This window comes from Stenella coeruleoalba (genome assembly GCF_951394435.1).
Source record: "Stenella coeruleoalba genome assembly, chromosome: 19".
NCBI classification, from domain to species: Eukaryota; Metazoa; Chordata; class Mammalia; order Artiodactyla; family Delphinidae; genus Stenella; species Stenella coeruleoalba.
Genome location: NC_137165.1, coordinates 38,051,114 through 38,065,585, shown reverse-complemented (window position 1 = coordinate 38,065,585; position 14,472 = coordinate 38,051,114). Strand labels below are relative to the sequence as shown.

Below are 14,472 nucleotides of genomic sequence, written 5' to 3'. Positions count from 1 at the left end.
AAATGGTCCTCCTCTCCTCCCCTTTCAACGCTTGAAACTAAAATATTCCTTGGAATTGGGTCCTCAACTGCACCTAGGAGTCCGTACCCGCCTCAGAACTTCCTCCCGCAAAGCGCGGGACCCGCGCAGGCCCAGTACCTTCGCTTGGCCGGCGAGCTCCGACCCCCGCCCGCACTGGAGGACTGTGGGTGGACGCTCTTGCAGAGCGCCTCTCGCTGGTCGGGGCGGGGGTGGGCGGAGCCAACACCGCCCAGGCCGAGGAAGCGGAGGGTGGGGACACTCTGGCCCCGCTCTCGGTGGTGCGGGGAGCGGGAGGGAGCAGCGGCCGCTCTGGTCGGCGGACGTGCTGCCGAGCAGTCCCGGAAGCGAAGGAGCGATGGCGGAGAGTCCGACTGAGGAGGCGGCGACGGCAGGCGCCGGGGCGGCGGGCCCCGGGGCGAGCGGCGTCGCCGGTGTTGTTGGCGTTAGCGGCGGCGGCGGGTTCGGGCCGCCTTTCCTGCCGGATGTGTGGGCGGCGGCGGCGGCAGCGGGCGGGGCCGGGGGGCCAGGGAGCGGCCTGGCTCCGCTGCCCGGGCTCCCGCCCTCGGCCGCTGCCCACGGGGCCGCGCTGCTTAGCCACTGGGACCCCACACTCAGCTCCGACTGGGACGGCGAGCGAACCGCGCCGCAGTGTCTACTCCGGATCAAGCGGTGAGCCGGAGTTTTTCCTCCCCCAGCCCCGAGCTCCGGGGCTCGACCTTCCCCGCCGCCCCCACTCTGTCCCACTACCACCCCCACTGCCCTCGCGGTGGCCCAGCTCCCAAGCCCACGTCTTGCCAGCCCGGAGCGTCGGGATCCAAGTCCCCTTTCCCCCCGCCCCCAACCCCACACGCACCAAGCCCCTCCTCGCGTATCCAGGTCCGACCCCGCCCCTCGGTAACCTCCCTTGAGCCCTCAGTCTCCAGTCCGGACACCCTCCCCCACACCTCCCGACCTCCCGCCCGAAACCCGACCCTTCGGCGCTTCAGTAACACCCCCTCCCGCCCTCCGCACCGCCCCTCTCCCCCCTTCTCCACCCCAGCCCTGTTAGATGCAGCCCGGAGGCCCCACCCAGCGGTCCCCTGCGTCGTCTCCTCCCGAGCCCCATTTGTAAGACACACACACAGCTTGCTTTGCCCGGCCTGAGACGTCAGGCCATCCTGGCTTTATTCCCGGCCTCCTCAACCCCCTCCACAGAGTCCCCTACCCAAGTCTAGGTCGCTTCCCACGCATGCCAGCAGCCTTCTCTTGAACCACTTTTCCAGAACCCCAAAGCTCTCTACTCTCACACCTGTTCCAGGAACTCAAGCTTCTATCCCCCTGCCGCCCCCCCCACCCAGTCTCACATTGGCTTGTGATATCCCAGTCAAGACTTTCTTTTCTGTATTCTTTCCTCTGAGTCATGTGATTTACTTTCTGAAGCAAATGTACCCAATTGAAATATAGGAACAAAGGCCCAAGGCCCTTCTGTGCTTATTTCTTGGGTGACTGATCTCAGATCATATCATTTAATAGATAATGTTTTTGTGAAATTGCTTAGCATAGTACCTATCACATAGGAAAAGGGAATGCTTTTTAGCTGCTATTAATCCTGAAACCTGTTTGCTGATAGCCAGACTCTCTCTCCCCATGCCACCATCACAGTCATCCTCATCTAGGTAATCACATTCCCCACACTCCAAGTTCTTTCAGATGTTTCTACCTACTTTCAAGGTTGTACTAAAAATTAAACAGCATACTGTGTGTAAAGTACCTGGCCCAGTGCCTGACACAGTTTGCCAACTCCATCAAGGTTGCCACCTCTAACTTGAGAAACTCAGCACTTCTCAACTCTTGTACTCCTTCAGACATTTCAGTCTTCCAATCCTAACATATCTCTGAGTTCTGCCAATACTTCTTTTCCTCCACTCTGTCATTTGTTTGCACGTTTTTATGTCCCTCTGTACCGTAGCAAGTCCCTAGATTTCCCACCTATAGGCCCTTGCTCACAACTGATCCATTCTAGTTTATGAGCTATGACCTAGAAGTCCTCTCATCTTCTATAGTAATGACTTCATGTCATCCTCCACCTGTGAGATTCTCAGCAATTTCAGAGGGTCCCCATCCCAACCTGAAGAGGTCTGTACACTGTTAGTCTTCTGGGCAAGAAGGCCATTATTGCTCCCTGCTAGCTCACTTGCTTCATATAATCCCCGTGCTAACAACGGTCCACTGTGTGGTTTATGGAACTAGTTTTTTAGTGGAGTTGACTATGCCTTCCCAGTTACCGAGAAATCTTCATGTAGCATTCAGCCGTAGTCCCTGGGAATCTCGGAGGTGGGGAGTGAGTGAAGTGCCATGTGGGAGGAAGTGAGTAAATGGGATGCGGCTTTTCCAGGGCGACATTGGATACCATTGGGATCTCTGATTTTTTTTCCCCCTCTCCCTTCCCTCCCCCTGAGGAAACAATGCCCCTTTGATGATAATTTGCTCTCTGCTTGCCTGACAAATACTCAGCTGAGATTTCTCAGCCAACAAGACGGTGCAAACGTTTGTGGTACCAAGCACCACTTTCTCGAACCCTGGCCTCACTGAGGTGATAACAACTGTCCTGCTCAAGGGATTCCCCTTTTTTCTCCTCTCCCTCACTCCCTCCCCCACTTCCTCTTGGTGTTATACAGGGATATCATGTCCATTTATAAGGAGCCTCCTCCAGGAATGTTCGTTGTACCTGATACTGTTGACATGACTAAGGTATGTACCTTGGTGGGATTTGGGGGTTATTGGGAAATTGGGCCCATAAAGTTGAAAGAGCCTAAAAGAGATTATCCAGCTCACATCTCTGATTACGTAGATGAATAAATCAAAACCCCAAGAGAGTAAGTGGCTTGCCCAAGGTCACACAGTGAGGTGGAACAGAGCCTTGAACAGGTATCTCTTTTGGGGTGCCAAAAGGTCCTGGTTGGCTTGGAAAAGCCAGTTTATGCCTGTTGTCCAAGCTTAATTATTAATAGAGCACTCTTTACCTCTCAAAAATGCTCCAGTTTGGATGATAAATTATATGGTCACCCTATTGTACTAGCCAACTCTTCCCCCATCTTGCCACTCTTGACCTTTAAGTGTGGTGCTGTAAGTCAGATGCCAAGAAGGTTGGGGATGGGACAGGCTTGAGTGAACAGTGTTTGTAGTTACAGGGCCTTGTTTAGGCTCCTGTCCTTACTGATTGCTTTTGAATATCCTTTCCACCCCAAAGACCGTTCCTCTCTTGTCCACACACAGCCACAAGAGAAAGCTAAAATTCCTCTGGCATAGATACCTAGACTTCTCTGTCATTGATTGCTCTACCCTGAGAAGTGAATTTTTACTTAAACTGATATCGGGAAGAAATCAGATTACCTAAATCTAGTGTTGTTTAAATGAAAACTCCTTTTAGTGTCAAATTTCTTATAGTAAAAATTCAGATTTGGTATTATTTGTGTGTCTGTTTTGTTTTGAATAGGTTTCCCTTTAAATTGATTTTTTTCTTTTTATGTGGTTGGAAATGTTTTTCCTGGGACATCTTGTTCTTAGTCAAGTATTAGTGTTAATATGCTAGTCCCTGGGGTCCCAGAATTGATGTCATGTTGATACCATTTGAGCTTGCTATTCCAAATGACTGAAGGCTAAAAGATAACATAGGATGCCACCAGGGCAAGGTGGGGACTATAGACAGAGGCATTGGATTGCAGGTCCTTTTTCCTCTTGCTGTTTAAATTCTGAGCAGACTTAAGTGCCTAGGAGCCTTTGTAGATGAAGAAATATAACTGAGTCAGTTAGGTTTTCTTCCCTTCAAGAAGGGAAGTCTTGTTCAATAAATCACAGCTGGAGGAAGAGAACTTAGCATTTTGTTTCAAGTGCTGCTGATTTTTTTATATTATTATTAACCTACAGTGTTGGGGAAAGTTCTGGGAATAGTCTATGGCTCCGAGTGGACCCTGAGTTTCCCCATTTTTCTTTGTATCTTTCACACAGCTGGATGCTGCCTGAGCCACATCCTCCACAGTAGGTTTGATCCTCTGCGGAGGAGACAGATACTGTAGGCCTCCATCACAACCCTCAGCTCTGCCCTGTGATTGGCACTGGTGCTGTGGCCTCCAATCCCTTTCTTCTTTTCCATTCATCTCCTCCCCTTTGTGCCACATAAATGGAGGGTGGAGTTGCATCGTACGCATGTTTAACCTAGGCAAATCCAAACATACGTACTCAGTAAAAATATGTATTGATTTCTTAAAATTAAGCATGCTAGGACAATATTTTACAGATGTATATTATGTTTTGCACGTTGGTGTTCTATCCATTTGTTATATAAAATACTGATCAGGGAAGTCCGAACAAAAAACATGCTTTAAGGGAGTTTTAAGGGACACTCAAGGGTGATTTTGGCTAGATTCAATTTTCACCTTGGGCTCTAACTTTAGAATGTAACCCCTGAGTAAGATGCCACTACACTATAATGGGGTTTCTTAAAATTCCAAAAATATTTATTGGTGTGAGTGAGCACAGGCTATTCATTTTTCATGGTGAGGATATGGAATATGGATTCAGATGAAGGTCCTGCTTCTGGCGTGGGTAGCAAGTGGAAGCCAGGAGGGTTTGGGATGGGACATCACCTCACAATTTTGAGATGGGGTTTTATTTTGCAGATTCATGCATTGATCACAGGCCCATTTGACACTCCTTATGAAGGGGGTTTCTTCCTGTTCGTGTTTCGGTGTCCGCCCGACTATCCCATCCACCCACCTCGGGTCAAACTGATGACAACGGGCAATAACACAGTGAGGTTTAACCCCAACTTCTACCGCAATGGGAAAGTCTGCTTGAGTATTCTAGGGTAAGAGGAGACTTCTAAGTGGCCAAGTTGGTTGTTAGCAAATATTACTCTAGGCCAGCCTTCATCAACCAGGGTTTCTCATCTGAATCACAGGACACAGAAAATGATTGGAGTGACTGTTTCCTCAATTCTCCCCCGGATGGTACTTGATTACTGTCATTCTAGATGCAGAAAAAGAAGTTAATTCATGACGTACAGTGGATGCCTTAGTGAAGTGGTTCACCCCGAGCAGCAGTAGCATCTGGGAATTTATAGCCATGTAGAGTCTGGGCCCCCAACCTAGAATTATTATATCAAGAACTCTGGGGGTAGGGCCAGCAGTCTGTGTCTTACAGGCTCTCCAGGTGATTCTGGTGCAAACTGTTGGAGAACTACTCCCTTAGGGCATCAGGGCTTAATTCTCTCCTGAGCAGGTTGAGAAAGGCTGCAGATCCTGTGCCATTCAAGGCTGTGAATGTCTTATTCCTGAGTCTCTCGTGAGTGGCTTTGGAGGCAGTGGTGGTGATGATGATGATTATGTTTTAGCAACTGAATGAAAATGTCTGAGGTTGGAAGTCACATCAGATATGAAACACAGATGTTTCAAGTACATTTTTGTTTCTGGGTGCTACCAAGATTTTGCTTCATGTAGTTCTCATCCATTCCCTTTTAATCTCCTTCGGGGGTTAAAAATTCAGAATGGAAATATCTTCTAGCATATTCTGAATTGGTCTTTTTAGTGTGGTCTGAATTTCCCTGGGGCATAGAACAAGTAAAAGTTGAAGTTAAGAAAGTTGCCCAGACTGGTGATACTGTTTTCTTTCTTCCTGTCCAATCCAATATATTAGGTTTGTGTGGGGAAAAGGCAGCTGAAACAAACTTCTCCCTCAGCCCAATTCTCTCAGATCGAAGAATATGTTCTGTGATTGCGGCAGTGAGAAAGTCCTTTGAAGGAGGTTGTCCTTAAAGAAGTCCTTTATCTCGTTAGGGTATAGGATTGTCTGTGCTGGAAGGATAGCGGTATATATAAACCACAGTGGTAAGGAAACTTAGTTGTTGTTTCTGTATGAAAGTTGTTCTTGTAAGTGTTTTTGTATTAGGTTTTCCTTCATTAGGCCAATATAAAACTATTTCGAGCAAACATTGGTTCACGGTAGAAACAGGGGAAGTAAGATGGTGGGGTAAAAGTGGCAGAAGTATTGGGTGGAAAAGGAGAAGCTACTCTGAATTTGAAAATTTGCCGTCAAGAATCAGAGTAGAAAATTCCCATGCGTACTTAGTTGACTATTCACTTTAACAGCTGCATTCCTTTCCTCCCTACCTAGAAAAAAATATTGGGCTGACTTACAAAAGAAATTGAATGAGTTTACCCTGTTGACTTCAATGCCCGAATACTAGATGCTTCGGAGAGCACAAGGTCTAGGGTTCCTGGGGAACTGAAGCTGAGAAGAGAGGTTGAGAGGCACTGAAGAGCGAGCTCTGAGGAAGTTACTGTTCCCCATTACTTACTGGCCTTCCCTCAAGGCCAGCAGGGAAAGGGAAGTGGCGAGTTAACTTGAACAAGGCAGTCCTGGTTCAGGTTGTGTTCAGCTTCCAGCTCAGGTGCCATCTCTTCAATTAATTGAGTTAAAAATAAATGTCCTTAATGTCCAAGCTTCCCTCCTTCTCCCAACATTCCATCAGGCATACGAAAGAGAGGAGCAATTTTGGTGTTTCTCTGTTGTTGAAGATGTTGTTCATGTATTATTTTCAAACCTTCCACACTCTAGAAGTGCCCCTTATTCCCTTTCTGTCCTTTGGCAGAGTTCTGTAGTTTTCAGAGGATTTGACACTCTTTGGGGGTTTGATAGAGAGCTGGATCCCCGATCATCAACCCCACCACATGGCCTCTAACCAGGGAGCTTCAGTCCCTTCTCTGCCTCTGTGCTCAACTTCTCTCTCCTCTCTGACTCCATCACCACCCATAAATAAATAAGCTCTTTAAGATCCATAGAGGTTAACATTTAGCCTGCCTTTGGAGCTGTTTTCTTACCTTATTTCTTTCATTTTGATGAAGGGAACCTTCCCTGGCTACTGTTTCTCTCCTAGCCCAAAGAAAATCCCTTCAAAGTTACTTTGCTTACTTTGCCCTCTTTTGTGACACTTGATAAGAGGATTAGGCAGTTGAGTGATTTCTGGTGAATGAGGGTGAGATGGAGGCTGGGAAATTCCAGAGTATTAATAGTGAAAGAGAAAGTGAGTCACTTATGATGGTGCTTCCAGGCCCCGGGGTACTCGTACACTGGTCTTTCTGTAGGGCCTTTCCCGTCTCTCTCTGCCTCACCCTCTTCCCTTCTTCTGATGTGTTTTGCAGTACATGGACTGGCCCTGCCTGGAGCCCAGCCCAGAGCATCTCTTCCGTGCTCATCTCCATCCAGTCCCTGATGACTGAGAACCCTTATCACAATGAACCTGGCTTTGAGCAGGTAAGGCCAGGTGGGCCCAGCTTTGGGGTGTAGAGTATTGGGTTTTAAGAGATCTGAAAGATCTACTTGGGGGTTTTTGTTTTGTTTTTGACCTGGCTCAGCCCCATGTATTAAACTCGTCACTGTGGGAGAAAAAAGGAGCTGGCATGTGTGTGCCTTAATAATGAATTTTTTTCCCTATTACAATAACATTGTCAAGTTATTTCCATTTGACTTGGATTAAAGTTAGTGGAGTCATTTGGAAATTGATTCTGTGTCTGTTTTGGGGGCTCTTGGAGCCAGTGTGTTCTTCTGTATGCCTCCATTCCCCAGTATCCCTTTAAGGTGCTCCCTAGTGACTACTGCTGAGCCAGACTTTCTTTTGGAGTTGTGAAGTACTGTTACCTGCAGAACCACAGGAACAGTCATTGGCTAGGGCAAGAGTATTTTAGTCAGTGCTGCCAAACAGAAGGTGGAGAAAACCCATAATTCCCAAGGCTGTACTATATGCCAGCCCCTTCCAAACTTTATATGTAACTGCTCATTTAATCCTCATACTAACTCTGCAAGATAAATGTTATCCCCATTTTCAGCCGAGGTAATGGTGACTCGGAGAGGTTAGTTAACTTTCACAAGGACACACAGATCAGGATGTAGTCCCAGGAGCCCAAAGTCTTCCATTGTTTCAAAGCCCCTTCCAGATTACTCATGAGCACAGGAAAAGAGTTCCAGTGATATTATCAAAAGATACAGTAATTCAGTTTAAATGATTAAAACGGCTTAATTCATTTTGAAACTATTTGAGATAACACTAACATTGGTGATTCTTCTGTAGTCCTAAACAAAGGGAAATACCCTTTAAGAATGAACAAAAATTGGGCTTCCCTGGTGGCGCAGTGGTTGGAGGTCCGCCTGCCAATGCGGGGGACATGGGTTTGTGCCCCGGTCCGGGAGGGTCCCACATGCCGCGGAGCGGCTGGGCCCGTGGGCTGTGGCCGCTGAGCCTGCGCGTCCGGGGCCTGTGCTCCGTGGCGGGAGAGGCCACAGCAGTGAGAGGCCCGCGTACGGTAAAAAAAAAAAAAAAAAAAAAAAAGGAATGAACAAAAATTATTCCCTAAGCCATCCTTTCAAACAAATAGTGAATGTGATTTCAGGAGTAGGTGGAAATGGAAACGGACCTCATTGGCTAACCAAGGACCTGATTTTTACGTCTTGTTTGGAAATTCAAGAGATGGGACCCCTTTTATTCTTAAAACTACCAAACATTCTTGGTTCACAGAAACCCCTTGTCTTGGTAGTTTTTTTTTCACAGTTCCCCAGGCAGAAAGAAATGCCACACTGTTCCATTTGTTAAGTAGTTAGGTCCAAACAACTTACTTCCTTCTCAGATGACTACACTGACTTAATAGGATGTGTACACCTGTTCAGTGCCATACAACTTTTAAAATCTTGGAATCAGACCAGAGCCACCACCCTCATTTCTGTTCCCTCCTGTTTTCATATGCTACTTGCTATTTACTAAAGCAGTGACTGAAAATTCAGCTTCGTGAAAACAGTATGTCATCAAAAGGAATGTAATACAGTTCAACATTAAAACTGAACTACCTAGGGCTTCCCTGGTGGCGCAGTGGTTGAGAGCCCGCCTGCCGATGCAGGGGACGCGGCTTCGTGCCCCGGTCTGGGAAGATCCCATATGCCGCGGAGCGGCTGGGCCAGTGAGCCGTGGCCGCTGAGCCTGCGCGTCCGGAGCCTGTGCTACGCAACGGTAGAGGCCACAACAGTGAGAGGCCCGCGTACCACAACAACAACAAAAAAAAACTGAACTACCTATCTCAAGGTAGTAGTTTGCATGGAATTTCACAGGTGTTGAATACTGTGGTTTTCCTCAAAAAGTTTACAGTATCCCACAGTGCCCTTGTGATTTCGCTGTGGTGCACATTGGGAACCGTGATGGTAGGCTGAAGGCATGTGTGTATTTCCTGTTCATTACATGTTTTGATCAGAGCCAAGGCTCTGATTGACTAGAGTTGGTGGTGGGAGGGGGGACCAAGGGAAGAGTTAAAGGGTGGAACGCCATGCTCCCGTCTGTTCACGCCCACATGTTCCTATCAGCTCTCCAGACCAGGTTCGGAGTTTTTTCTTTTGAAAACTTCAGGTTCTACTTCTGATAGACAATAGTTGAATTCAATGATGGTGGAATCCACAGATGTGTAAAGGAGTTAACCAGGAAGCATCCCGATATCTATAGGTTTTTCAGGCTAAGACTCCTAGCATCATTTATACCTTTTTGTCCCACCATTATTCTTACACATGGTTATTTCCCACTTAATCCTTCCTGCGAGGCCTTTCATTTCAGGCTTAGGGAAATTTGATGGATGTCGTTTGCTGCTTATAGGTCAAATGACCCATAACAGAGGATGGGTACTGGTATGTGTGGGGGGGGGGGCGGGGTGAGTGGTCTCAAGGACTTAGTTGCTCTTCATGGATCTGCCATATAGTGGGAAAGGCATCCTCTTAGTTCATTTGCTTGGGTCACGTACCCCATACTAATCCTAAAATCTCTTCCCATTGGCTTTTCTTTTTACCTAAATTTTGTACTTGGATACTGTGGTGTCTGTCACATTATAGGAGAGACATCCAGGAGACAGCAAAAATTACAATGAATGTATTCGGCATGAGACCATCAGAGTGGCGGTCTGTGACATGATGGAAGGAAAGTGTCCCTGCCCTGAACCCCTACGGTATGTGTGAAGAGAGCCCACTTGGTACTTGGTATTCCTTCTGGATATTGAGCTTGTTCGTACATTTGAGAACCTTTGCGGCAAAGTCCAGTGTTGGGCACCAGAGAAAGAGAGAGAAAAAGGAAAGATGTGGTTCATGCTTTTAAAGAGCAAGTGACCAAGGGGTTACCCAAAAGGAAGTTCAGAGAGCTTTTCGGTTCTTGGAGAGTGCCGAGCCTGATGGGAAAGACATAGTCCATGCCTTCAGGGAGCCCCTGTTTGACTAAAGACACTTAACTGTTATACAGCCAAATGAGGTGTAGAGTACTTCATAATAAACCCATTTCTTAGGGTTCAAGTTTATTTCTAGGTGTTAAAAACTAGATGAGCAAAGAGTTAATGAAACAAACTTTTCTAGGAAATGGGGGGGCAACGGTTTTTTCTTTCTTTTTTCTTAATTGATGTATAGTTGATTACAGTGTTTCAGGTGTATCTAGGAGAATTTTGAGTAAGGTTTGGGATTAGGGATGGCCTGTGGAAAACGAATGAGAATGAGCAAAGTCATGAGTTGAAGTTGGAGTTCAAATGATCAGTATTAACAGTCACTCTCATTTTATAATCCTTAGAGTATAAGGGAAATCAACCATGGTCAGTCAGCTGTTTCTTTTTCCATTTTCCATTGAAAGATCTTTGTAGGAAACCAAATCTGGTTTTGGAAACTCTTGCTGCTGAATTTGGCATTAAGGTTCGATGGTGAAGGGGTGGTGCCTTCCCCTCTTGTTCCTAAGTGAAGCTGCTTTGCTTGTTTTCCAGAGGGGTGATGGAGAAGTCCTTCCTGGAGTATTATGACTTCTATGAGGTGGCCTGCAAAGATCGTCTGCACCTTCAAGGCCAGACTATGCAGGTAACAGAGCCCCCGCTGCTGACTCCAGAGGCCTTACAACAGACCATGTAAACCCCCCTCACAAGGGTGACATCCACATCTCTCATAGAGTGCAGAGCCAAAAGGAACCTGGTGCATTGAGTAGCTGAGGCCCAGAGAGAGACTGAAGTCATATGGAGTTGGTTCTAGGTTCCTGGCATAAAGTAGGTACTCAAGAGTAGAATCTGAATCATCCTGCTTTCTAGCCTGGAACTCCTTCCCTTCTTGGTCAGTAGTCTTTTCAAACCAAGAACATTCAGCCCTCTCAGAACTTAGGGATTATGAGAGTCATCTGTTGGAATTCCATCCCTAGCTCAGGGGGGTGCTAAGAGAAGGAATGCTTAGGGAAACATTGGGTGTGCAATTATTGTTGAAAGAACCTAATACAAGGATGGTAACCAGTTGTTCGTTCTCTGCCTCTACTGGGGAAATGTGCTTCTGCTTCCAATAAGAATGCAGAATTTAGGCTTGCTTAAAAGAAGAGGTTCTTATTAAACCGAATTGTAAATAGGATCCAGTATAAGCAACTGGTTGAGAATCTTCCTGTCCTGAAGGGCCAGTCCTGTGTCTGTTGGATCATTTACTTGCTTAGAAAAGTGGTGACTTGGATAAGTGGCTAAAGCCTCTTCAGGTTCTTTCCAGTTCTTTTTGGTCTATGTTCCCACCCACCCAGCACCACCAGCAGTGGGAGTAACTGTTTTGTTTCCTCAGGTGCTGCTCAGAGATGGTAGCTTCCCTATCCTCCCTTCAAGGACTTCCCTCCTATGTCCCGCATTTAAACTCAAAGGGCAGGACCAGCTCAAGGCTGACTTGTTTCCTGAACCTTTTCTGAGAATATATCGAGGATGATGCATGCTGTAGCTTGTTCCCCATCAGGAATTATCATTGCTGGTATCTAGCAGCATTTCTAATATTCAGTCTGTGAAGGAAAACCAACTCATGACAAGGGAAGGGCAGGGAGGAGCAGCATCTGGGAAGGCGGAGAATGGGTGGAAATGGAGCCAGTGAAGAAAGGAGGAAGATTTGGGAAATTGACAGCTCCAGAGTAAGTGTGGAGTTCAGTTTTGGGAGAACATAACCCTCAAATGTGAAAAGTATGGGCTGTAGTCACAAGAGACTGACTTACATCCACTGGCCCTTGATCATGATGGTAATGTGCGGGCAGAAGTGTGGAAGGAGTTTAGGTGGGAGAAGCAGACATTATGTGAGAGGGAAAATCGTGGACTTTTTGTAACTGCCAAGGAAAGAGGTCTCCACTTGTTTGAACGCTGGGCAAGCTACTTTGCTGCCATAATCCTTATTTAGCATTTTAAATTTCTTTTTTTATACCCTTCACCCCACCCATAGTTATTTTTGAGACTTTAAGGACAGTTAACCCCTTTCCACGTAATGTTTGGTTATCTTTGATCTCGAATGACAAGGACTGGAGTGATGCCCAGAAACCTGGACAGGAATGTGATGACTGGTCCGTGGGGAGGAGGGCAGGTGCTTATCCGAAGTCAGAACTCCTTCCTTCTAGACCTGCCTATGATCTCAGAAAAGCAAATTACCCTTTTTGAGTATAGGGAATGAAGGGTAATTTTCCCCTTATATAGTTTGTATGAGGTTAATTGAAAACACCAGCACACTTAATGATTACAGTCCTGGTCTTGAATTTCTCTTCCCTATCTACCTCGCTGTTACTGTGTCCCCCTTCTGCACAGTGGCTTGCTTTGGGGGAATGCAAACACATTTTAATGTTGGCCCAAGCCAGACCTATCTGGGGTGGTGAACGTGCCACAATATTCCTAAACAAAGATGATGATGTCTGCTGTTGGGAACTCTCTGTGCTATGCCCCCTTCTGTCCCCATGCTCAGAAGTTGAGCGTGTGTTTCACGTGGGCCTAAAGCTGCTCTGTCTAGGGTGAGCCACCCAGACTTGAATCTTCCTTCCCGCTTGTCTCCTTTCCCCCACAGGACCCTTTTGGAGAGAAGCGGGGCCACTTTGACTACCAGTCCCTCTTGATGCGCCTGGGACTGATTCGTCAGAAAGTGCTGGAGAGGCTCCATAATGAGAACGCCGAAATGGACTCTGATAGCAGCTCGTCTGGGACAGAGACAGACCTGCACGGGAGCCTGAGGGTTTAGACCCTGCTCCCCTCTCCCCTCCCCCCACTCGAGAGTCCCAGCAAAGTCCCTTCCCCCCACCCCAGGGATGGAGAGGCACTTGTGTATCTCCCTCCAAATGTGACATCATCCCGCAAGATGGCAAGAACCAAGCAAGCTTGGATCCCAGGGTGTGGAAGTGGGGAGGCTGTTCCCGATCTGACCTCCTTGGCTCTCGAGCATCTGGGGCTGTGTTCATCCCATATCAGGGGCCAAGGTACCTATGCAGGAGCACCTAGGGCGAGGGCCTCTGGCAAAAACAAAACAACCAACACACCTCTCCACAGGGCCAGCTCCTTAGGGACAGGTGGAGACAGAAATTGCAATTCCTAGAGGGAGTGTGCCCAAATGATTTATGGGGATATCTGGAAGGGAGCTTGGGGTGGGGGGCTGTCTGTGACACTTAAGCAGTCTGGGTGGTTGTCTGTCTGTCTGTCTTCAGTTTTGAAGCAGGGCTTCCCAATGCCCTTTTCCTCCCTGCCTCTTTACCCCCATCATTTCCCACAGGCCAGCATAATTTTGTTTTTCCTAATTTATAGTCACTGTTCTAGACAGACCAAAGAGAAGGAACAGTGGTGGAGTCTAGGCTGCTGATGAGTAAGCTTCACCTAGCACCTGAGCACCTTTCTCCTCTGCCCCCCCCCCCCTTCCCTCACCCATTCTAGATTTAAGACAGAAGGTAAATGTGACTGGGCCTGAACCAAGGTCTTGGTAAAGCCTGCACAGGCACCATAAGAAGCTGAATTGCCGTTTGTTCCCGCAATCACCGATTTGAAAAGTTCCCAATGCAGACAACTGTTGTGTGTATGGGATTAGAGCCACTACATAGAACAGTCTCTTACAGATTTTTCATAAATACTAGTCACAATGAGGGTATTACTCCTGGGGGTGGGGTACAGGGGGGAGGCTGATGCTAGTCCTATTGTATTTTGTTTGGCTGTCCTTGTGTGTTTTCACCTCAGCCTGTAGTCCCCCTCCTCACTTCAAGGCCCAGGGAGGGGGCTTCCGTGGTGGTGGGGCTTCCGTGGTGGCGCAGTGGTTGAGAGTCTGCCTGCCGATGCAGGGGACGCGGGTTCATGCCCCGGTCCGGGAAGATCCCACATGCCGCGGAGTGGCTGGGCCCGTGAGCCATGGCCATTGAGCCTGCGTGTCCAGAGCCTGTGCTCCGCAACGGGAGAGGCCACAACAGTGAGAGGCCCGTGTACCAGTTTAAAAAAAAAAAAAAAAAAAGGCCCAGGGAGTTGTGGGGAGCAAGGGTGGCCAATGGCAGAGGGGATTGAAGCTGGGACTCTGTGAAGACTCCTCTCCTTCTCTCCCCCCCCCCCCACCCCCAACTGCTCTTTGTCACTGACTCTGATGGGTGTTTGCCTGGCTGTGTCGCTTCTCTATTTAGCT

At 47.7% G+C, this 14,472-nt stretch overlaps 1 protein-coding gene across 1 annotated transcript; it reads left to right on the top strand.

The window, feature by feature from the left end:
- Nucleotides 1–304: 304 nt before the first annotated feature.
- UBE2Z (ubiquitin conjugating enzyme E2 Z) lies at nucleotides 305–13,072 on the top strand. Its single transcript, XM_079903571.1, has 7 exons — nucleotides 305–690; nucleotides 2,679–2,751; nucleotides 4,680–4,867; nucleotides 7,200–7,311; nucleotides 9,919–10,031; nucleotides 10,824–10,914; nucleotides 12,889–13,072. The coding sequence occupies exons 1-7, from the start codon at nucleotides 377–379 to the stop codon at nucleotides 13,057–13,059; spliced, it is 1,062 nt and encodes a 353-aa protein (XP_079759697.1). The 5' UTR covers nucleotides 305–376; the 3' UTR covers nucleotides 13,060–13,072.
- The last annotated feature ends 1,400 nt before the right edge of the window (nucleotides 13,073–14,472 follow it).